A 25,946-nucleotide genomic window follows, 5' to 3' on the forward strand; every position below is an offset into this window, starting at 1 on the left:
ATATACGCATATATATATACATATATATATACACATATATATATGTATATATATATACATATATATATATATATATACATATATATACATATATATATACGCATATATATACGCATATATATACACACACATATATATATACACACATATATATATACACACACATATATATATACATATATATACACATATATATATATATATACACACACACATATATATATACACACATATATACACACACACATATATATACACATATATATATATACACACACACACATATATATACACATATATATACACACATATACATACATATATATACACCTATATGATTAGTTTTTTTTGGAAAAAGAATTCCAGCAGAGTGCTCAATTAAAAGGAAAATCCAAACTTTAAGATCGTATTTATATTTTGTGTACAGAAAGTTGTTAGTTGAGACAGATCATTGGTACCGTCGGTTTCAAGTCCGATAATAATGCTCGTTTAAGGTATCCTTATCAAGCTCTCTTCAGCCAATATCAATATTGGCTGAAGAGAGCTTGATAAGGATACCTTAAACGGGCCTTATTATCGGGCTTGAAACCGACGGTACCAATGATCTGTCTCAACTAACAACTTTCTGTACACAATATATATACATATATATATATATATATATAAAATGTGTGTATATATATATATCTATTACACAGGCATCACCTCTTATCTAGGCCAAGAGGCCACTCGACGATAAAGCTGGAAGAGTGTACAGTAGAAATCGGGCAATACAGTAATAGTAATGAAAATTCGGTGAATTTGTAAACTTATATGGAACGGCTCATCAATAACTTGTTTACGTTAGACTTGAAGACAGCCATATTGTATTCAGCAGGAAAACGGAAGACAATTCCATAGGCGTGCAGTTCTAAGAAAGAAGCTTTGTTCATGTAATCTACATATATATTAAGGCACAGATAAAGAGTGGGGGAAATTATTGATAGTTTTTTTTCTTTCTGCTAGACGGGTGTTTCTTGCGAAAGTTTGGAGAGGGGCACCATAGATTGCAATTCAGTCGAGAACCTGCCATGAAAACAAGGATAAAGCAGAGACAAACTCGCAACATATCAACGAGAGAATGAGGTTGCAGCGAACCTGTATATATAATATATATATATATGAGCAAACAGTTAATAAAATATGTTAAAAACACTTTGAAATGAGTTAAAACATATTTAATCTGAAAAGGAAACACTAGATAAATGGATAGTCCTTAATCCGTGGAGTTTCCTTCTCATCAGAGGGTAGAAATTAGCAAAATGCGGGATCGGATTTTGCATGCAGAAGTATTTGACAACAAGTAAGTCAAAGATCTTACTTGAAAACAAAAAAAGTGAAGCAGAGGGAATATGGTGAAGAAACACATGAATGGATAGTCTGGTGGAAGATAAACAATCCAGTGACGGTAAAATCCAAATGTAAAACTTCAAGAAAGTTTTGAGAATTTCCATTTGTACAAGTAAAATCCAGGGAAATCCCGTAATTGGAAGATGGTCCATAATAATCCAAAGGCAGAAATCCATGGAATAATTCACAAAGAGCTCTATTTCCTATTTGGTTTTATCGAGCTTTTACATCTGGCTGAGATAATTTTATAAATATTAATTCTTTAATATTTATAATATACTTTAATTTTACCATCTTGGATCATTTTGGTAAATTTAATTGTAATTTTTATTATATATATATATATATATATATATATACATATATATATATATATTGCTACCGTTAATCGCGTTTTTACGTTAGTCAGAGTGATCTAATCATTATATGATAATCTGTTCATAAGAGCAAAATAGATCGACTTAATTCAACTGAAAGTTTCCGAAAGGATAAAACACTGATGTCTGTAGGTATTTTCTAATTATTATAGTAAATAATTATGGCGACCCTTTAACAAACTTTTTTCTTATCATTGATCACTTTCCGTTGAATTAAGTCGCCCCATCTGGCTTTTATTCACAGATCATCATATAATGATTAGACAACTCTGACTGACGTAAATAAACACAATTAAAAATAAAATGTTTAAAGTTATACGTTATTTCACAGGGTTAAAGCTAGCCGAATGGATACAGTTTTTGCTAATGAAGACAGAGATGGCTTATGGCGTCGGGTTTGAATCTATCGACTGGTGTCAATCGCGACACCCTGTACTAGAGATTCCCGAAAGTATGAGACGTTCGTGTCTGTAGGTATTAAATAATTATTATTGTAAATAATCATATATATATATATATATATATATATATATATATATATATATATATATATATATGAACAAATGATTAATAAAACATGTTAAAAGACATCTTGAAAAAGAGTTAAAAACATATTTAATTTTAAAAAAGGAAGCACAAGATAAGTGGATAGACCTTAATCCGCGGAGTTTCGAACAAATACTCTCCTTCTCATCAGAGGGCAGGAATTAGCAAAATGCAGGATCGGATTTTGCATATAAAAGTATTTAATGAAACTACAAGTAAGTCACAGATCTTACTTGGTTAAAAAAAAGGGTGAGGTAAGGGGAACAGGAGGCAAAAGAAAAATGATACAAAGATTTCACATGACTGGATAGTCCGGTGAAGGGTAAAAATCCAAAAATGGTAAATCCAAAACGGTCGAATTTAAAATTTCAATCGAATGGGTAAATTCCAAATATATATGACGATAGATTAAGTCCCTCTCCTTGGGTTGAGCACTGTCGTAAATGTCTCCCACTACCTATTTGACTATTAAGCAAGGCTCGCTGTTTGTTTGTAAATAAACGAGCAGCTCAAGCACTGTAAAAGCGATGAGCGAATGTTTATTTAACTAACATTTGATAAGGTTGTTTACAAACATCGATGCATGATCCGGGAGTTAGACTATCAACACGATGGCTGTAGGTTCAATCCGCTAAAAAAAGTTAGGGAAAAGTTCTAGTCTAGCCGCACTGATGAGTACAAAAGAGTACTGTATGTGAATGACTATATATTAAAACCCTCTCTTTCGGCTGAGCATTGTAAAAGCGATGGGCGAATGCTTATTTAATGGCCATTCAATCAATGGTTGAACTGCCGACTATCAACGCGTTGGGGGTTCTGTTTATTTAGATGAGGATTATTTATTGGAACCACTACTAAACGTACAACATAATGGTGGTTTAAGAAATTTCCTGGTGGCGACGAGAGTCTTAAAGATGATGAGCATAGTGGTAAGCGATCGGATGTTGTCAACTATCAATTAAGAGCCTTAGTCCAAGATAATCCAAGTATACATTTTCGGGACTTTGGTTGTGAATTAGACGTAACGTATACTACAATTCCCAACCAGTTCAAAGATATTGAATAGACAAAAAAAAAAAAAAAGAAGTTGATAAATGGGCGCCTCGCGAATTGTACGAGAACCAAAAGAAACGCTCCATTCTTTTTTAAATAAAAAAAAAACGACCAGTTGCTCCAACGGATTGATCATTGCGATCAAAAGTGGATTCTTTATGGCAACCATGACGCTCAGCTCAGTGGTTAGACGCCGTCGAAGCTGAACGACATTCCCGAAGAAAGATTGGCACCGAAATAAGGCCATGCTCACTGTTTGGCGGTCTCATCTATTACAGTTTTTTTTTAACAGGTGAAATCATTACGGCGGATGAGTACGGTCAACAAACGGATGAAATTAATAAAACTTCGACGACAACATGCATCATTAATCAACAGAAAAGGCCCAATTCTCCCCAGGACAATACCCGAACGCAGGCGGATAAGCCAACCCTGCTAAAGATAAACGAATTGGGGTACGAAACTCTGCCTCATTCGCCATAATCTCTAGATCTCTCATCTACCGACTACTACTTTTTCGAGTGTCTCGACAACTTTCTCCGTAAGAAATGCTTAAAACGCCAAAGCGATATATTCACTTCCATAAATTTACTTGCTTTGTGTTGGAAAAATGTGTGGATTCTGATGGTGCTTATTTCCATCAATAAATGTTTGTTTGAGTCGAGATATGTTCACCTGAATGTAAGTCACAAGAACTTTCTTGTCAACCTGATATGTCTGGGGTCTTTTTTTTAACATTTTTTTTTTACATGGGGGTCACCGCTTATCAAGGTCCGAAGGCCAAGCAGCGATAAGGGTTATTGCGTGTACATTAATCAATGTGATATTATTGTAGAATCATTAGTATTGGGGGTTTTCATAGAGTGTCTTACTTAAGGGGGCGGTTTGTCAGGAGTTTGTTTATGTTTGACTTGAATACGTCCAAGTTGTAGTCAGGTTGGAAACAGGCAAGCGGCAGAGAGTTCCACTGGCGTGCAGTTCTAAGAAAGAAGCTTTGCTCATGGAATCTACGTTAGGATTTAGGCACAGATAAAGAGTGGAGGAAATTATTAACAGTAGTTTCAGCCAGACGGGTGTTTCTCGTGAAAGATTGGCGAGGGGGGGGGGCTAGGGATTGGAGCTCAGATGAGCACCTGCTATGGAAATAACGATAAAACAAAGACAGGCTCGCAACATCTCTTCTGTGCGAGAGAGCTTGCAGGGAAGAGAAACATACAGATATGTTTATTTTTTTTCACTTATTTTTCTCATTCCTTACAATGCTTTCTTATTTGAAACCGGCAGTTCCGAAACGTTGTACAGATGCCTCTCAAAATAAGGACAATTGTCAGACCAATCCTGATAATACGTTTATACTTCACCTTAAAAAACAACTGAACTGTAATGGCTTTGGCTGTGCTAAACACTCACACACACTCGCATACATGCACCGACTCTTAATAGTTATACTTTTATGTCTGTAGATACATATATGATGACTGTGTGTATGCTTACATTTAAAGACCGTATAGCTAGTGTTGATATGCCGTATGCAACAGTATGTATAAAAAAAGCAAATAAAACAGTGGTGCTATTTTGGTTATATGTCTTCATATACCTATCTTCCTTAAATTTATCGACATACCAACAGTAAACATGGACTTACTGCTTAATATACCCGGAATTGTAAATAATTTTATAATTTCGAGAGGAACTTCTCCTTTTAAATAAACCCTTAAAAAGAATTCAAAACACAACAACCATTGGTGTAAGAAACAGTCCGTTTTTTATTTCTCCTTTTGTTCTTGCTTATGTTAGAGAGAGAGAGAGAGAGAGAGAGAGAGTGGGGGGCGACGGAGAGAATTATCGTGGCATCCACTCGGTTGACAATCAAATCTCCAACTGCAACCTTTTTCCTTCTGTCACTTTTTCCTGTCAATCCTTTCAAAATAACCACATAACCAGATTCCTTTCTGTTAGATTTTTCATAACAATAACAAGGTTTGTTTATATTTGTGAGAAATATTGAAACATTCCCGTTTAGCTTGTCAATTTCTGACATTTTATCCGCAGACGCGTGTCCCATTTTAATTCATGATCATACATATATGTATATACACCTATACACACACACACATATATATATATATATATATATATATATATATATATATATATATATATATATATACACTACCATGTCAACCCGGCTTATACCGGGTCATTCGTGTAACAAATATACACGGAATTGTAAATAATTTTATAATTTCGAGAGGAACATCTCTTTTTCAAAGAGAAAACAAAATACAAGTATGTCGTAAAAACAGAACACTGAATATAAAATCAGGCCAGCTGTGAAGCAGATAACAAAGAGGCAGTGAAAAACTAAATATAGGTTGTGTACATTATGTCATAGTAGCGAGGTTAGGGGCGCCCGGCTTTGCCCGGTTGTAGTATACGCTTTAATATGATAGTTTAATTTGTCCAGATTTTGTATATATTATTATAGAGTCGTGAAGCAGAAAGAAAAAAAGTATTTGGGTACGGCCAGCTAGAATCGAAACCGAAAAGTTAGCATTAAAAGCTGGTGACGTTACAACGCTCCTAATGTAACACGCATATAAACTGACTAAAAATAAACTGCAAAATGTATAACGATTTTTTTTCTATTTTTACCTATGTTTGATCCATTTTTATCGTTTGACCTTTTGACCTGCTAAAACCTCATTAAAGAAACAGCCCGTAAGGGAAATCCAATCATTTGAGGCCTTTAACATCGCTCTTCGACCTTTAGTTTCGGAGGAGATAGAGGTTTATATAGGGAGACAGACAGATAGACGGATATAAAGACAGACATACAGACACATAGTCTTTTATATATAAGATTGCAGGAAATAGTGGTAGACTGGGAAAGGAATTTGGTAAGCTATAAAAGAAAAACAGCGTAGAAGACATAAGTAAAGAGAGTGGGAATAAATAATTTCGAGAGGAACTTCTCATTTTCAAAAAGAAAACAAAACAAAAGTATGTCAAACAAACAGAACATTAAATGTAAGATCAGGCTAGCTGCGAGGCAAATAACAAGAAAGCAGTGTAAAACTAAATATATGTTGTTTACATTATATCATATTACGAAAAAAGAGTGGACGATTGGGAAAGAAATTTGGTAAATTATAAAAGGGGGAGAATAATGCCATAACGATATAAAAGAGAGAGAAACGTAAATGTTATGGCTCTTAATTAGCCACAATAAAAACAGAAGAACGGCGTAAGTCAAGACGTGGATTAATAAACGACGGCGGGTTACAGAAGTAAAATAATATTTTCCGTTCCACCGCGCAAGCGAGGTTAACTCTGGATATAGTGCCCTTCCTGGGATCGTTAAGACTTCCGGTATATATGGATGCTGGTAAAATCTATTCAGAGGATAGTTCCTCCAATACAGTAACTAGAATCAGCGAAGAGGAGGATGAAAAAAGAAAAAGTAGGTAGAAAGCGAAGTAAAAGGAATATGAAGAATACTGATCCAACGGGTCACATTCGATTTCATTTTCACTTCAATCTTGTTAGTTTTTTTTGGCATACATAACGCATTGTACGTCGTTGTGTTCAATATACTTTACATGCGAGACTTAGCCCTCCCACAATTGTGAAATATCAATAACCTACATCCGACATAAAAAATACATGTTCGCATAAAAGTGATTAGCTTGTATTAGCTTTTCACCTACAAGAGACTTTAGTAACCAAAAAACAAACAAAACTAAAACATTTACAGCTTTGCAAAAGGTTACTTTCATCGATTTTCACGCAATTATTAAAAGAGTTTTACATCGATAATATCTGATCGATTGAATTCAGGAGATCGATAACACTTACTTTACGCAATCCGATTTCTTTTAATTGCAAAATATCCAATGAAAAATCCATTCTTCGGCCATTCGTTAATTTGATATTGCCCGACAGGCCACGCATTTCAACCTGAAGTAGAAAAAGAACATTTAATTAATAATTTGTATAGATATTTGTCATTAATACAGTCATTAAATGATTGAAAAAAGTTAAGCGCTAAGTATCGTTTCATTATGTCTTGATACTTGTGTTACAGGAAAAAGGACTGCCCCCTTTTCCTGTAAATAAGAACTTTAGATGAGTGGAAAATGAGATCAGGATAGACCGAGATTCGAACTTTGTAAACAAGGTTAAGAAACAGATTCAGAAAATGAAATATTAGAATTTCGCATTGTTAAATTTCATATAAAATAGTTTAGATATGTTTGTATTGTAAGAATAATTTAATTGTGCATTCTTTTATGGAAATTGAATGAAAAAGTAGGTCAACTAAAATTTTTTGGTTTGCCGAAGTGTGTTTCGGAAATTTATGTTTAAGCCACGTGAGTCAATCACGTTTTGAGACCACAAATCTGACGTCATAGTAAAATGAATTCTCAATATAGGAGCTAGTTTCAGTCGAGTCAGGGAGTCGAAGATCAGAGGCGGTCGAGTCCGGATCGAACAGTCAGTAGTCGTTTGGACAGAGCTGACATGACCAGGGGAGGGTCCTTTTAGAAGCGAAGGGAGAACGTTTAATCATGTAGTACGACTTTAAATTCCTTGACGTCATTATCATTCGACCGGTTGATACGATAATAAAGTTATCATCATGTTTTTTTTTTAAAACTGTGTCGTGTCATCATTCAGCAGCAAAAAGTAATGTGTGAAACATCCTTCATCGTTATTATAACCTTTATGTAACTCTTACAAGAAATATATATCTGTCTCTCTTATCATTTCAACCGTATAAATGTATCTCGCCCTCATCATTTTTATATATGTCCACCGTCTCTCTCCAATATGAATGTCCTCTAGGCAACATATTCGTCGTTTTGATCACCGTGACCACTTTTATTCAACAAGAATAAATAAATTAAAAAAAATCTCGGTATACTACGAAACACAACATAAGCGTCCATTGAAGAAAAAAATAGACAACGCGACCCCCCCCCCCAAAAAAAAAAAAATCAAAGAAAAATGCTAGACGTAATAAAAAATAATTAAGAAGAAAAAAAGAGAAGCACATACACACATACCCACAGTGTCAACGAAAAAAAAAAAAAAGAAACACAGACATACACACAATGGAAAAAATAATGTCGATATGCCACAAAGAAAAAATAACAGAATAAAAGTCCAAATTAAAAATTAAATGATTTAAAAAGGAAATCACACACGCACACACACAAGCAAAAGAAAAAATGTTTTGATATTTGACTTTTCAGTGTTTAATGTTACTGTTCTTTTTGTGCAAATATTCTATAAAGCAACGGACGAGAAAAATAAATACATAAACAAGCACACAGGGAACACGAAAGAAAAGCAAGTTCAAATGTACTTTTGTGTAAAATTTATTGATAAAATATTTTTTTGTTTGTTTTTAGGAAATACACACATCCACACCAGGGGTCATCCATTATTGTTTTAAAATTCGTATCAGAATGTAAGTTATAAAAATTGTGTCAATGTGAAATCATTTGGACGAATTCTTGAATTTAATCTGTCAATCAGCCTTTTTGGTTAAGATTGAATGTCTGTTGCTAATAGATGATGTTCTTAGCTTTTTAAGCTTTTCTTGGCCTTTTGACCAACACCAAAGTGTATTATCTGCTCCGACAGATAAGAAAAGCAAAGACCATATGTGGGGACAGCCTCGCATATAAGACCTTGGCCAATGTAGGGGAAACCCTTCATACCAATTGCCACTATCTAGCTCCCCTACTCCCCTGGGAGCTGATCCCCATTTCCCATTCACGCCTAACATTAAAAATCGGGCTCGAGCCTAATTTGCTCAGTGGGGAAGCAAGTAAATACCATTGTCTTGGCCTTCGGGTGTTCCGGCAGATACTGCAAGCAAAGACAATATGTGGGGGAAACCCCACATATAAGACCTTGGTCAATGTAGGGGCAACCATTCATACCAATTGTCACTATCCTACTCCCCGAGAAGTTGGTCCCCATTTCCTCTTCACTTCTCACTTTAAAAATCGGCCTTGTGCCTAATTTGCTCAGCGGGGGAGCAAATGAATACCTACAAGTGTAGTATCTGTTCTTACTACATGCTGTACTTATGTTTGTAACTTTGTGATATAAAGTGGGGGATCACTTTTCTGTATTGATTTAATGTAAAATGATCACCCATTTACAACCAGTCAGTCTCAAAGCCATTCAAGTCATTCTCCAGATCATTCAAGTTGTTTTTGAAGAATTCCAGTTATTTTTTAAGCATTGAAGTCATTCTTAAGGTCATTCAATTCATCCTTAAGTTCATTAAAGTAATTCTAATTCATTTACCTTTTATTTATTTAAGTCATTTCAAACCATTTTTCGGTCATTTTAGTTTATCTTTACGAATTTCATTTCAATCCTACATTCACGCATTCATTCATTACACGAGAGCACGCGACTAATGGCTATCGGCCTTGTTTTAAACTAGCAAGGAGACCCGAAATTGTACAAGATCAACGTATATTTTATACTCCCAGTTTTTATTGCATCAAAATCGCACATTTTTTAATTAAATCGGTAGATTGTCTGCTCTAGTCTGGTATCCATCGCGGTGCAACGGTTTGAAGATTCATATGCCTGATCACATTATCTTAGTCCACAATACAGTGTAGTTTACATTGCACTGTAGAGAACCTTTTTACCACAAAAAGACGTTGCGAACCTCTCTGCTTTTTCGTTATTTTAATTGCAAGTGCTTGTCTGCCATCCAATCTACGGTCACCCAGCCGAAGTTTCTAGTTACAACCACGATCAATAATGTTCCCCAATCTTTATATGTGCTTAAACCTAAACGTAGATTCCATGAACAAAGCTTCTTTCTCAGAACTGCACGCTTATGAATCTTTCTTCCGTTTCCCTGCTTTCCAGCTGATTACAATATGGTCGTCTTCAAGTCTAAAGTAAATAAGTTTTTAATGAGCCGTCCCCTATGAGTAATCCAATTCACCATATTTTCTGTACTGATGATTACTACGATACTGTCCCATTGACTAATGTACTCCCATTAACACTTATCCTCGAGTCTTGATAAGTAATAATGTGATATATAGAAGAGGACAGGCTTCAGTAATCAAAGATAGACATAAATAGATTAAAGAATAATATATATTATAAGGAAAAAGGCTAGAATCGAACCAAGTATTAAAAGTTAAAAGTGAATACATAATGCAATCTCAGGAATTTAGTGAATTGACCATAGTGTTTAGACATTACGAAATAATGATACAACTAGTAGGTCAGATATCGGACAATGTAATTTAAGGAATGACATTGTTTTCATAAAAACCGTGTTTGGCATATATGTAAATCTAGAGCACACGTTTGAGCACGATTCTGACGTCACAAAGAAAGATATTTTTAATATATTCAGTTATGAACGTAATATGAAATACCCTCCCTCTTCTGTAAAAAAAACTTATTCATGTATTTCTTTATTTTTACTTACGTTTGGATATATGAAAATAAAATGCGAAGTCACTTTCGTAGCTTAAGGGGAAAATGGCTCTCATCGCTCATATAGATAAGCGTGCTTCCGGTTTTTAAACGTAACTATTGACAGCTATTACTAATTGAAAAATTATACAATAATTATGATTAACATTAAAGATAAATTCAAGATGTAAATTGTGAATAATATTTCTGAATAGAACATATAAACGATTCCATTATCATAAGGAATGTTTTAACATTGACCTAATTATTAAAATAGATTTTCTATGAAAATATCGTTATTTCTTGACTATATATCCATTTTGAGTAAATAGTATATGTAGAAATCATTTTGGAAGAAACTTGTATACAAATAATTTTTAAAACGGTGCACACTTTGTACGTATTAATTAAACTGTGAACAAAGAAATAAACAGAAAGAAAGACAACTTTATTATCTAATATTATCCCTCAGTCTTTGACAGACGGTGAATACCCACAGAGTCTCCAATAACACCTCCCTTGAGTCGACATTGTTAAATACCAGTGGGAAGTTATGTGTATGTGTAGGAAGACTGGACACAAATTCCGAGATAAGCGGAGAGCACATACAGCGCCTAGAATTCAAAATGGTCACCCATCTGTCACTAACCAGGATCAACGTTGTTTAACTTCGGTGATCTTACAAGAACCGGTGTGTCAACGCGATTATTATTACTTTTTATTGTATAAACATCACATTGTTTCCGCGTGTGTGTGTGTGTGAGAGTTGATTCCTTATATGTTCCGAAACGGCTGAGCCTATTTTTGCATATTTAACACAAATTTAAGTTATATGTCTGGCAGTGTTCTTAGGTAGGTATTGTACGAAAGATTCATCCGATAAGGATCGAAAATAGAAAAAAACGATCTTATAAATAGCTTTTCTTTCTTATAGATAAAAAAGAATAATACAAGAGAATATTTTAGGTAACACCGTCAAAGGGAGATGATAAAATTTCAACAAATCATTTCTTCGTTTCTTCTTAGAAACACATATTTAGTATAATCTGAAGATATAGTTTAGTGGTAAAGTATTCTACCAAAGATCTAATGATTCCCTGTTACATCCCTGGTGTATCTCGCCATTTACTTTATTTCTTTTTTATTAATGAAGTCAATTTACGATAAAAGAAGAAGGACTATTAAAAGTTGCCGCAAATCATTTCTTTAAAATTAAATATCAATCAGAAGGGGCTTTTATCAGGGCATTCATTGTCAAGGGCAAATAACAGCCGATGTGACATTGTAAACAAACTCAACCGGAATTTGATGAACGACATTATCATTATCATTTTTTTTAATCTCTGCGAATTTTTCCATCGGGCAAATTATGCTTCGTAATGTATAAAACTGACAAAGTATTTATTATATAATAATACATATGCAATCTACATGAATTAAATATCATGTTTAAGCGTATTCAACAACCAAGCAAAATCGGACTACATATATATATATATATATATATATATATATATATAGTGTGTTTACTTTATATATTTGCATACACATTTACGTATCGGTAAATTCATGAGTCAACTAGTTACATATAGCTAGCTGACTGAAGAATACTCATAAAAGTATAGCGATTCCTAAATATTTAAGTAAAAATAAATGGAAAGTGTGTTTATATATATCAGAATCTGAATTATTTTTTCCAAATAAAGAGAGCATTTTTAATATTAAAAATGAAGGATATATTCATTGAAAATTCCTTGTAAGTAAAATGTGTGTATGTGTGTTTGTTCATGGCTATGCCACTGAGTTGCAGTGAATATGTTTACTTATGAATCTCATTCGAAAGATTCATTGACATTTTGGCTTCCGCCAAATTTACTGATCTCTTCTGCGTCATTTCCATCTATCAGCGACATATCAGACTGTTTTGGCCGTCGGCGGCAGTAAATCACCGACAACAAAAATGGCGTCTGTCGATCTCGTTTCAACAATCAAAGATGGCGAACCTCGTCGCTCTTAACGAAAAAAACAAACAAAACAAAAACAAACAATAAAAAAAAACAGAATTAAAAAGAAAATGGGGGAAAAGCGACGAAAAATAAAATAAAATCTAAAATAAAAATAGCAGAATATTGAATTTTATGTCGAAACCGTCGTCAACTATTCGATCTCTCTTAATAATTGAAAGACTTTCGTATTCAAGCGAAATCATTATTCAATCTTCTGCCAGACTGGAAGGCGGGTTCTCCGATATCCGATAGGATCGGATGCGTTCATACAATATGCAGGGTTAGTGACGAAAATTCTAGTCTATATAATAGAATGAAAGGTGTGTATGTCCGGCTGACTTCTAATATGGAGTTTAAGTTTTATGAAAAAATAAATAAAACATGCAGATTAATCTTAATATTTCCTGATAATAATAAAACCAAATAGAGAATAGTAACATCTGAAAATGATGCAAATTCATGAGCAAAGTAGAAGAGGCAAAATAGTCGAGCACCTGCCATGAAAATAACGATAGAAAATTTATTAGTGAAACGAAGACAACATTTCACTATATTTGGATGTCGTGTTTGTGCTCTGCCAAAGTCATGAGTGCCTGTTCTAATCGGCAGCTTCAACGATGTTGACGCTGTACTCTGTCATATGATGTGTTCGACTCTGATCAATGTAAAGATCAGGAAAAATATTCCAATTTACAATACCTCCCCACAGGACAGAGTTAGACACCAGGGTCACTTTTTAACGTAAAGGAAAGGAACACAAATTATAAATTGTCTTAGTTGTGAAGGATTTCCCCTTCACTGAGAGAGAACAAGAAATTGAAGTGTAGAATCTGAAGAACAGATAGTATTTATTTGCTTCCCCACGGAAGAAAATTAGACATAAGGTCGTTTTTTAATGTGGGGGAAAACCAGATCCAACGAAAAGGGGGCAGTCTGGCAGTTTCCAAATAAACAATAATAGTCTCGGTATGAAGGGTTTCCCCTACATTTACCAAGACCAAATTAACTTAACTAGCAATTGTCTCAAATTACTTAAGTGGATCATCCGAACATATACTGCACTGTGATTTTGGCCCGAAGGCCAAGAACTTCTGCGTATTGAAAAACATTGCGCTTGAAATTGAAATTACATATAAATTTCTTGGCAAAAAATAACATACACGCCATGCTACTAAGCCCATAAAACTTATTGATTACTAGGGCTAGGAAAACAGAATATTCTTATCGTAATTTTTCTTCTGGAATATATATCTGACAGAGTTAGACACAGATAATCAACCGAGAATCACATCACTCTATATAATAACATAAAAGATATCAAGAGATATATACTAGAGAGTCAAATATATGAAAGGAATATTCTGTTGTGTTAGCCATATTGATTACACGTGTTTTTAGATATTAGAGTCCTCCAGGCGAACGCGGTCATGTTTGATAGTCATTTAAGCCTACAAGCTAGGTTTCTACTGGTTCATGAAGCTACAGTAATCAATAGACGATCCAACTAATACGCACTCTTACTGAAATATAAAATATTCTGAAGCGAAAAGAATGTTAGAAACAAAGTAATTATAGCAATAACAAAAGACTTTAGAATAAAGGTTTCCAAAATAAATTGTTACAGATAGTTTTAAGACAGTATGCGAAATAAACAACAACATTTCCAGATTAGGCAAAATCAGGTGATGTTTATAAATGTAAATATTTATTCTAAATTTCCAATAAACAATAGGATTGACCTTTTTACGTAAATGATTTTACTTAAACAGAAACAGCTATTATATATTGATATAAAACACAAGGCAGTCAGAAAGTTATCAGTTGTGTTTGAGCCACTGAAGATACTAACTCGAAAGAAATTATCTCTTGCGTTTGAGGAGCTGGAAGGGTGCCGTTTATAAAAATATGTGAATAAACAACATTATCCAAATTATGCAAAATAATTTGATGTTCATAAATATAAGTATTCATTCTAACTGTTACAGTAAACAATAGGATTGACCTTTTTACGTAAAGAGCTTTACGAAAACAGAAGATAATAGCTCGAAAGAAATTATCTCTTGCGTTCGCGGAGCTTGAGGGATACGTTTATGAAAATGTGTAGAGTAGAGACGTTGAAAATCTACAATAGAATATATCTACAATAAAATATAACCAATAACACGCTGTTACTGTCAGAGGTAAACATTCAATTTACAGAATTAGCTTAAGTACTTAAGTCCGGAGAAACGGAAGAGTGAAAGAAAGTCTCTCTTTGTCCCTTCGCGAATCAGACAGCGACAAGTTTTGTGAACTATATGCAAGTATTTGTAAACATGCTCACACATTAACTCACACAGAAGGCGGACACATGTTAGTAAATAGTTCACAATGGAGAAAGAAAAAGATAACCAACTGGCCTTCCTTGGTATACTTATATCACGCACAGAGCATGGGTTTAAGATAACCGTATATCCCAAGCCTACCTTCACCGGGCAATACCTTAACTTCAACTCCCATCACCCATGTATCAAACATGGAATCGCACGCTGCTTACAACATTGAGCAGAGACAATAAGTAGCGACACCATTACATACCACCAAGAAATGGTTAGGTTGAACAATACCCTGCGTCGTAACAACTACCCCGATACTATCCACCAGACGTGTTAATAGTACAAGAGAGGAGAATGAAACCCAAGAACCTCCAACGGTCTGCCTACCATACATACGAGACATCTCCGAAAAGATTCAGAGAATATGTGCCCCCAACAGCATCAGGACGGTATTCAAAAGTGAGTCAACACTCACACGCCACCTGGTACGAGTGAAGCCTCGCATGGAGGAGAACATGACCAAGAACTGCATATACTCCATCCCATGCAGTTGCAGAAAGGTTTACAAGGGTGAAACATGCCGCCCCCTTAAAGTAAGGGTAGAAGAACACCGAAAAGCGGTAACTAAAGGGGAGACGGAAAAATCGGTATAGACAACCATGTCTGAATGGAGAGGGGGCCCATCGCCCCCTATGGGATGAAGTAACAATAATAGACAGAGAGACCCACTGGAAAGTGAGAACACTTAAAGAAACAGCTCACAAGCTAAGCAAACCAAGCATAGAGCTGAATGCAATTTGGACACCTCTGATAGAGAGAGAAAACCTTAAATAACAAAATAGGTTTAACATTAACAAAAATCAACTAAGAATTGCCCTAAAACCGAGTGGTCCTAGACGTTGTATCAAAGTTTACAGTTACCCAAAGGTGCTGAGTTCAATCCTGAACGAAGGCAGTGAAAAGTAACATTCAAAACAGAGAATCAGCAACTATGTCCCAGAGCCTAGCTGGAGTCCGAACACTGTACCCCCGTATAATAATAAAGTGTTGAGATCGAGACTCCTAACAAACGGTTTCCCAGTTCGATACAAAACACTTGATGAAGGCCGGAGGGCAAAACGGCCGCAACGTTGTGACTCAAACAACAGAGATGAGGAAGTCAGTCTGATAATCTCAATCAATAACACCAGTAGATAGATTGGAACCTTGCGTCTTAAGCCATCATAACAAAAATAAGACAAAAAGCGTCTATTTTATTTAATCTTTCTTAGCAAGGACCTAATCCATTCGGCTATTGTAACAACGAAAAATGCTGTTGAATTTAAACATTTATTTTTAAATGCTTTTTAACATCTGTCAGAGTGATCTAATCATTATATGCTGATCTGCGTATAATATCCTATATATATATATGTACACCATTATATAAAAGGAACTTTGTCTGATTTTCTGCTTATTTGTGAGTTCGTTTCCCATGGATTCGTAAACGGCTGTGTCGACTTTTATAAAATCTCCCCCAAAATCCCCAATATGTATATGGAACTGTTCTTAGATAGTTTTGTATGGGAATGTATTCGATAATCGAAATACTCTGATTAAAGAAGTAACAGAGGATTTTGACTGAAGTTTACACCTTACACAGCCTAACATACCAAATGCATTTGTGGGATTATATCATAATAGAAGCCGAAAAGCCCGACATATAAAATCAACAGCAAGTTCTTTGATATAACAAGGACGGGTTTGAAAAAAACCCATTCTGTTTAGAGCAATACAGAAGCATTTTAAACTTTAATGCAGACTATTATATATAAAAATGTTTTTTGTACAATCAAACGTAGGTTCTCTACAATTTCATATAAACTACAATATATTGTGAAATTAGAAACTGCGAAAGACATGTTAAGATCCGTCTAGCTACATCGCGATTGGTCCTAAACTAGAGCAGACAATAAATCGATTTTATTATAAAATGGGCTACTTCGATGGCAATAAATATATGGGAGTGTTAAATATTCATTGATTTTCATTTAATCCCGGGCAACGTCGGGTCTTTCTACTAGTGTGTATATATATATACACACACATATATGCAGACACATATATATATATATTAATATACATATATACATATATATATATATACAAAGTTATGTATACATTTATATATACACATATATATACATAATATTAAATGAAAAAAGTCTATATTCCAAGTTTGATGATGTTGACCATTTTAAATTTATTCATTTAATTCAGTTGACATTTACACTTCTTGACAGTATCTTTTTCGTAGAACAAAAATCATTCATTGAATTATTACATGAATCAATGAATCTATGTTGCCCTTAACTCATCAGAAGAAATAGCAATTAACAGTTCACCAAAAGGAAATAAAATGCGTTCATGATTAAAATATCCGAAAGTTGGAAGAGAAGCTGTAATTTCCTTGTTGTTTACTTAAGTTACGGCCAATTGAACTATAAATGCAAATTGAATTAAAGAAATAAATTGTACCATGGTCAAGATCATTAAAGTTGGAAAGAAGACTTTTGTCTTTTATTCATTGTATGCTCTGTAATTACCTTGAGCTTCTTAAATAAAGATTGGTACATGTAAAAATGAAATATAGTTCAATAAAGTATATTTCCACAGATATATATATATATATATATATATATATATATATACACAGGCATATATATATATATATACACACATTACATACACACACATATATATATATACATATACACAGGCATATATATATACATTACATACACACACACACATATATATATATATATATATATACATACACACACGCATATATATATCCATATACACACCCACCCCTACACACATATACATTCACACACATATCCATAAACACACACACACACACACACATATATATATGCATGCACACACCAGTTTAGATATACGTTATATCGACTACTATACAACGTTTTGGTGCCGTATATATATATATATATATATATATATATATATATATATAAAGTGCACTACTCTATTATATAGTCTTTATTTGTTTGTACATGTTTGATATATTACCGCTATTGTACAATATTCTCTTTCCACAACAGCTGTAAATATTTCCATGCCAGTAATGATAACAGTAATTACTTGCAAGTTTTTCCATACAATTGATATGCTGATACATTTATTTTACTGTGTCGAAAACGACAGTGAAACCACGATATTACTCGGAGATTAAAAAAAAAAAAAAACTCCTTGAAAGCTAGGTAGTTTTATATTATCGTTAATGATATTGCGCGTGAGGAGCGAGAAGAGCGTTAGATATATCCAACCAATTTTTCATCAACTTTAACAACAGAAGAACGACTTAGCTGCCTCGTTTTAATGTGTTTGGCTCCGTAACAAGCAGAACTGTGTACTTGCACGTCCATGATCACAGGGCCACTCAGCCGTACAGCAACTTACACTTGACTCTACAATAAAATAATTATGTGAACTATTTGTGCATGTATCACCACCTTGTCACTGCCCTAATGGCCGGGAGGCGATTTGGTTACTCGCGAAAGTATAGAAGTGAAGGGAAAACATTGCAATTCGCCATTGCTCATTCTCTTCTTTAGGCGACCAGCATGGGGTAAGTACGCACCATTTTGTCTCTTCGAAAAGCTTAAATCAAATACAATCTGTGTTGCATGTTGTTTGATCTGCTTAACCATAAAAACGAGGCCTGCCAGCTTCACAGATAGAATCTGACGGAAAGGAGTCATCCCCGAGAAATGAAAAACTGCCCGGAGAAAAGCTACACCAAATTCCAGGACTGCATTCACTCTTTAAATAAAGACTTTTGAGTAACTATACACAGTGTTATATAGGTCGGTCACTCAAGTGACCGGCTCATAGTGTTAAAATTAAAGCATATCGGAATAAAATACAAATAGAAGAGTTTACAAAAAATTTAACCATATAACATAGATCAGCTAGTTTCTTTGCTCAGGCTTAAGCTTAATAAAACTAATGCGACACGCTACTTGCCTTCCTTTTTGGGTATTATATAAATAATTCTAGATCTTTGTATCGCCTAATTGCCGACATGCACCGATTAGTCGCAGAGCCCTCGCTGGCGCTTGTAGAAAGGGCATACTCCTAGTTCCGGACCCTATCGAGCAGGTTATTGAAGTTGCAGACAGCAACATTTAATAGATATCACCTCTACTAGACAATCAAGTGACTTGCATTTCTGTTTTCAATAAAAGTTTTAAAATATAGCTATAGTATTGTTTTCAATAGGGCGGCAATTTGATCGTTCCACTCTGTACAAACACATGCGCTAAACTTTTCAGTTTTACAATGGATATTTTATTCAAATTCTACCAGCATCTTCTTCACGAATTCTAAAGTTTGACCAAGCGCAACTTTCTTAAATTTCATAATTACCACAATTATACCAAACCTCCACGGATATTTATTTACAAAAGGCTCTTCCACATACTCATATATACAGAAATAAACCACACAGCTGCATGGTGACAAAGCTTCCAAGGCATATCGAGAAAGAGTTGTCTAAAACATTACATCTCTTCTCACTTAAGCATTGCAGGATTCAAGATTTGATTCTGCCGTACCATGCCATGCACGGTAAATCTAACTTTTTTTTTTTTTTTATCACAGATCCAGGTCACGGTTTAAGCAGCTACCTTAAAAGTTATTCCACCTTCGCTTTTGCCATTCAGGCCAAGAAGAACGACATTTTGGGTTCATATTTCAGCTCTATTAAACACCTTGTTAGATGAGGTTGTAACGATTGCTAACACATTTATGCTTAAATCAGCAGTGGGTGAGATATTCAAAATATGTGTGATCATAAATAACCGTTATATTCCATTTTACAGAGTTGAACTGAGATGTATTTTTGCCAAATAATTTTTTTTTTTTTACACAGTGATCACCACTTATCAAGGCCCGGAAGCCACTCAGGGATAAGGGTTATTGCAAGTACATTAAGTTAGTGAAGCGATTTGCTGAAGTGTTTACTTAAGGGGGCGGTTCATTAGAAATTTGTTAACATTGGACTTGAAGACATCCAAATTGTAGTCCGGAGGGAAGCAGGCAGACGGAACAGAGTTCCACAGGCGTGCAGTTCTAAGAAAGAAGCTTTGTTCATGGAATCCGCGTTTTGATTTAGGCACAGATATAGAGTAGGGGAAATTTTTCACAGTGGATTCAGCTAGACGGGTGTATCTCGTGAAAGATTGGCGAGGGGGGACCAGAGATTGGAGTTCAGACGAGCATCTGCCATGGAAATAACGATAGGACAGGCTCGCAACGTCTCTTCTGTGGGAGAGAGGTTGCAGGGTAGAGAAAAGGGCATCCCCCACTAAGCCACGAAGTCTATTTTGTACTCTGTCAAGGCAGGATAGGCTGTTTTTAGCAGCATTTCATGTAATATGATTTGAATGATAGAACTTAATCGCAAGTTCTACAATTTAGTATTAGAATTTTCCAATTCATTAAAGCAATTTTTTGAAAACAACGATAAACAATAAGTAAACCACACAAACAATTTTTAGCAGAATCTTATTGGATAAATGAGAACAACGAACTATTGAAAGAACAACAATGCTACAATTGCGTTAATTAAAAATCAGTGAAACTCGCATGGTCAGCTGTGAGTGCACAGTAAACGAGGCATAAAAAAAATGACTAAGTTCAGCATTGCCCTCCCTAATTTAGACCCAAATCTCAGGGGACGTTAAATCCTGGTGAAAATGAACAAACGGTGCAGTTTTAGGCCTAAAATATGTAAATCTGAGTTCTGCATTATGCAAAAAAAAAAAGAAAAAAAAAGATGACATGACCAAGTCCATCATTTGCCCCTTCCCACATTTAGCCCCAAAAGTCCCTAAGGCCATAACATATTTAAATTTGAGTTCAGCACCATAAAAAAACTGGTAAATAGACATACACAGACAATTTTGGACAAATATGATAAAATAGTCCCAAAAATGCAGTGTTTTTATTAGCCATAAAAGAGCCCCTGGACATACCCAGGAGTTGTCCCGAAGTACAGGCAAACAAACTGATATAGAAATCAATTAGTTCAACAGAAACTTTTATATAAAATCCAAGGCGTCACATTTTTAATAAGCACAAAAGTGCCAATTTTAGCCATTTTAACCCGAAAGGCACCCTTATGGGGACAACAAGAGTTTTTTTTCCGGAAAATCCGTTCTGTAACTTTTTTTACTCATATTATGTTTAATGTTTGTGCAAAATTTAAAAAAATACCAATGCGTAGTTATTGAGAAAAAAATGCGAACAGACGAACGGAGAAGGGTGAATTTACAGGTCCACTCTCCTTCTATGTGGGGACCAAAAATCGTAAAAATGTGAGAGTTTTAATAATAAATGAATGAACGGTTTAGTTCATTATCGTACCACCTTTACGTTGTACCAGTAGGGCCCGCAGATATTCCGTGGAATAAGAAATTTATCGAATCAACAAATCTGTTTCGATAAAGCTAATATTTTTCTGGATAGTGCAGCCCACTTTTGTTTTGGCACGCGGTAAATATGAATTTATTTAGATTTCTATAGGAAATAGTATCCATTGTATTTTAAATACAGAACTGATCCAAATAAGAAAAATTGGTTATTACTAATAAATAATCAGAAAATAATATTGTGCTACATAGTTCAATACAAATAATGAAATAACATTTAAGAGACAATTTTGAAGTTACTCCTTCAGTTCAACACATTTTGGTAAGCAATATGTCCTTGTCTTATTTCTTTCGAGTATTCCCTTTTTCACGCAACGTCATGTTGATCGTTTGCTTCGGCGAAGAACCACTGCACATCGAAATTACTACAAGTTCATTTTGCAACAGCATTACTTCAATGATTATATATTTATATCATAATAATATTACAAGAGGAGGTTAAAGGCCACGCTAATGTAATTGTATAAGGTTAGCAGATTGGTCCTTTAAAGCCAAATTATGCTAATGCATTTTTTTTTCTTTTAAAGCAGTTCGTTTTACTCACGTTCATTCCTAACCACTTGGACATAAGGGGCTATTGTTTAGGAATATTCCTGGAAATGATTAACAAGATGTTGGTTTACGTTACATTTAAACCTCTGCATAACAGTACAGTCAGGGAAACAGGTAGCTGGAAGCGAATTCCAAAGTCTAGCTGTTTGAGCAAAGACACTATTCGAGTAGAAAACTTTCTGGCATATAGCGACCTCAATAGTATAGAGGTGTTATTTTGTTGCTAATCAGCTTTTTCCGATATATGTACGTCAAGGGGGCACAAGTGCAACGAGTTCATCAGAACACGTTCCATTAAAATATTTGTAAAACAGACACAGAGATGAAACATTACGGCGATGTGACAGGGGTTGGGGCTTAGTTGACAACGTGGGATTTATTAGATTATTTTATTTATATATTTATTTAGTCTTTTATACGGCACAACGTACAGACTAACTAAGGAAAGAATAAGGAGAATATAGATTTTTTGTGTACTAGTGCACTTATTGCTCCGTAATGAAATAATAACGATATTATTTAAAAAGCCGTTCTTAACATGGGGGCGGGAGGGTGTTTTGTAACTATTCTATACTTTAACCTTACACTTGAATAAAAAAAACATATCATAAACTTTAATTAAAATTGGAAATACGATTTAAAAATGGCGCGGCTCAGTAAGTGCACTAGCACCGATTTTTTTTTTTTTTAATATATATTAGATGGCAGGACGGCATAGTTCATAATCGTGACAATTTTACTTAGTATTGTAGGAGGGCATCTATCTAACTTTGGTACGTAAGTAAAGCAGACATCACCCTGACCATCAAACCAACCAAGAGCCATCCCCGTATGATCTTCTTCCGCTTTTCTTCACACCAACTTTATCAGTTTCATTAACGAGATCAGAAAAAAAAATAATAGACGATATAAACGTCTCCAAGAATTAATTCGTGATAATTCTGTCTGCGATGCAATGAAAACAAGCAATATTCAATTATGCATAATTTAGTTCAAGTATGGCCATGAAAGCAAGAGACACTGCCTTAATCACTATGATTTTTTCATTGCACGTACACTGCGCGTGTCTGGTTCGGTTCCGACGACGATCTAAACTTCTAGCAATTAAATATTAACGAAAATATTTAGGAACATAATCAGATATAAAACAGAATAAATAAAGGATAAAAATAATTTAACGACGACTGATACACACACGCTCTTATTCAATTTACATCTTTTAGTGATGAGTGGGAACAGTCAATTTGCTACAAATAAACAACTCGGTTTGACGTGAAATTGTCACAAGGTTGGCTTTAGATTTCGGAATTTTTGACATGAGAATCAGTTATTCGTATTATTTGGATTCATCTGACGACTGTTCTTATCTTTATAGAAAACCCAAATTGTATATTTTTAATCAAGTTGCTATTTCGGCTCGAACGAGCCCTTTTTCAAGCGATTTATTATTCTATATCATTTATTTTTACCTATGATATGTAAAATGTTTTCTTAGTGGTATGGTTACAAAGGCTCGTTCAGGCCAGAAAGTTGATTAATATCTTTCAATATTTATTTTTAAACATATTAATTAAACAATTAAAATACCCAATTCACGATATTTAAAAAAAAATTGCCATATTTATTCTTATTGCATTATAACGTGAACCGCTTGCTTGCACTTGATAACTTTAAAACATTTTAGGTAATATCCAGACGGATATCGACCAGGAAATATTTTTACATCTCCTAAGAAATAAAAGGGACAAAAAAAATCGCTTGAAAAGGGTTAGTTCAAGCCGAAAGCTAATTAATATCTTTAAATATTTATTTAAAAAAAAATATATCTTTTTGGTATTCTATAAAAAATTAAATACTTCTAATTATATTATCTTGGAAGTCTTTAAGATGAGTAATTTGCACATTTACTGATTTGCAGACTGTTATCTTCATCAAACAACTAAACGGATGAGGAAAACACTCCGTAAATAAATAAATGAATAAATAAACTTTTACTTATATATAAAATACACTTTGTCTCAGCGTGAGTTTGTTCATTATTGACTTTGAAACGGACGATAAAAAAAAATAAAATCATATAGTTTCCGTTTCTGGGGCTGTTCGTAGATAGGTTCTTGTATCGGATGCCTCCGATAAGTATGCAAGTTTCATAAGCGAATATACGATTAAAGAAGGAAATGTCCAAGTTTGACAAACGTTTACTCATTGTTCAGCCTAATATCACAAGAAGTTTCATGACTGAACAAGATTAGGACCGCTCGCATATAATCAATAGTAGCTTCATTGATAAGACAAGGAGGGATTCGAAAGGAAGGTGACTGTAAACATCTGAACCATGATACTTGACTTCTGCCTTTTAAACTTTTATTCAAGCCATTATACAGGGTGACCCCCTCCAAAAAACAAAAACAAAAGCTAAATGGAAGCCATCTAGAACATATGCTGTAGAACGGAGAAAAAAAGGCTAAAGACCCTAGTGATTTGCTGTGATGTTTTGAATAAAATAAACTAGTTATGACCAAAGTTTCATTTCATTCAGACAAAACACTAAGAAACGGGGCCTAATTAGAGTTGGGACCCGTTTTTGGAGTCACCCCGTATAAAAAATAACGTATAAACCCAAGAGTAAGTTCTCTACAATACAATGCAAACTATAATATATTGAGGACTAAAACGCTGCGGTTAAGCATGTGAACCTATACCCCGATTCACCGCTGTGGGTCTAAAGGTAAAACATATATTTAATCCATTAAGTTGAGTAATAATAAAAGTATTAGACTTTTCAAACATTTTTTAACCTCATTCACCTGCTCATATATCACTAATATGGATCGGTCAAAATTGCCTTTGCAAAAGAAAAAAAACAAACTCATTTTTGATTTCTTTTATAATGATATTGCGTATTGCTTAACGTCGCCAATAGAAACCGAATACACACACAGACACACACGTATATATATATATATATATATATATATATATATATATATATAGTGAGTTATAAAATGTATATGGCGATTAAGCTACACGGAATATTTCGCGTTCATCCACTCTAGGACTCTTCAAGCTTATGCGCGAATTCACGCATAAGCCTGAAGAGTCCTAGAGTTGATCAAATTATAGTGAGTCAATGAAATTAAAAAAAAAACTTTATTCAAGTCAAGGATTTTTTATTATTCCAATATGGCATTCTATAGGATAAGGATATAATATTTCTAAAGTATTCTTTGTCTTAATTAATTCCTTGATTTGAATACAGGTTTTTTTAAATTTCATTGAACCAATTTAATTTGTTTTATTTGCTCTATCCTGTATATTGAGCAATTCCTTTTTAGATGGGATAATACGTAGAGTATTACCAGAGAGATCTATACGTATATATATATATATATATATATATATATATATATATATATATATAATTATAAAACTCAAATGACCTTGTAACGAGTGATGTAACCCATTTTACCGGTTAACGACATCCGCTTGCGCATGCGCGCATAAACATTAACCCATAACAACGTGAACAAATAAACCCAAATCGCTTCTTTTGTCGATTTTGCCCTGCACACTTAAATATTAACGTTATTATTTCGAAATTATTATTTAACATAGGACGAGTGGGGGTGTTTTGCAACTATTCTTTATTACAACTATACTGTCGCTATTTTCTTACAACTAAACACATTTAACCAGTTGACAAAGATAAAAACATTTGTAGTAAAGCCAAGACTT

The 25,946-nt window shown here is 34.2% G+C and overlaps 1 protein-coding gene across 1 annotated transcript in view; it reads right to left on the minus strand.

The window, feature by feature from the left end:
- The window catches only part of LOC145241557 (glutamate receptor ionotropic, kainate 2-like), a 729,218-nt gene that overhangs the window by 279,563 nt on the left and 423,709 nt on the right, over positions 1–25,946 (minus strand). Inside the window, exon 7 of the mRNA XM_080104625.1 lies at positions 7,224–7,325. Coding sequence (XP_079960751.1) covers positions 7,224–7,325 — 102 coding nt within the window. The remainder of the gene's footprint in view (positions 1–7,223; positions 7,326–25,946) is intronic.

Source organism: Euprymna scolopes, chromosome 20 (genome assembly GCF_053919585.1).
Source record: "Euprymna scolopes isolate OS-2025 chromosome 20, ASM5391958v1, whole genome shotgun sequence".
In the NCBI taxonomy this organism is placed as follows: domain Eukaryota; kingdom Metazoa; phylum Mollusca; class Cephalopoda; order Sepiida; family Sepiolidae; genus Euprymna; species Euprymna scolopes.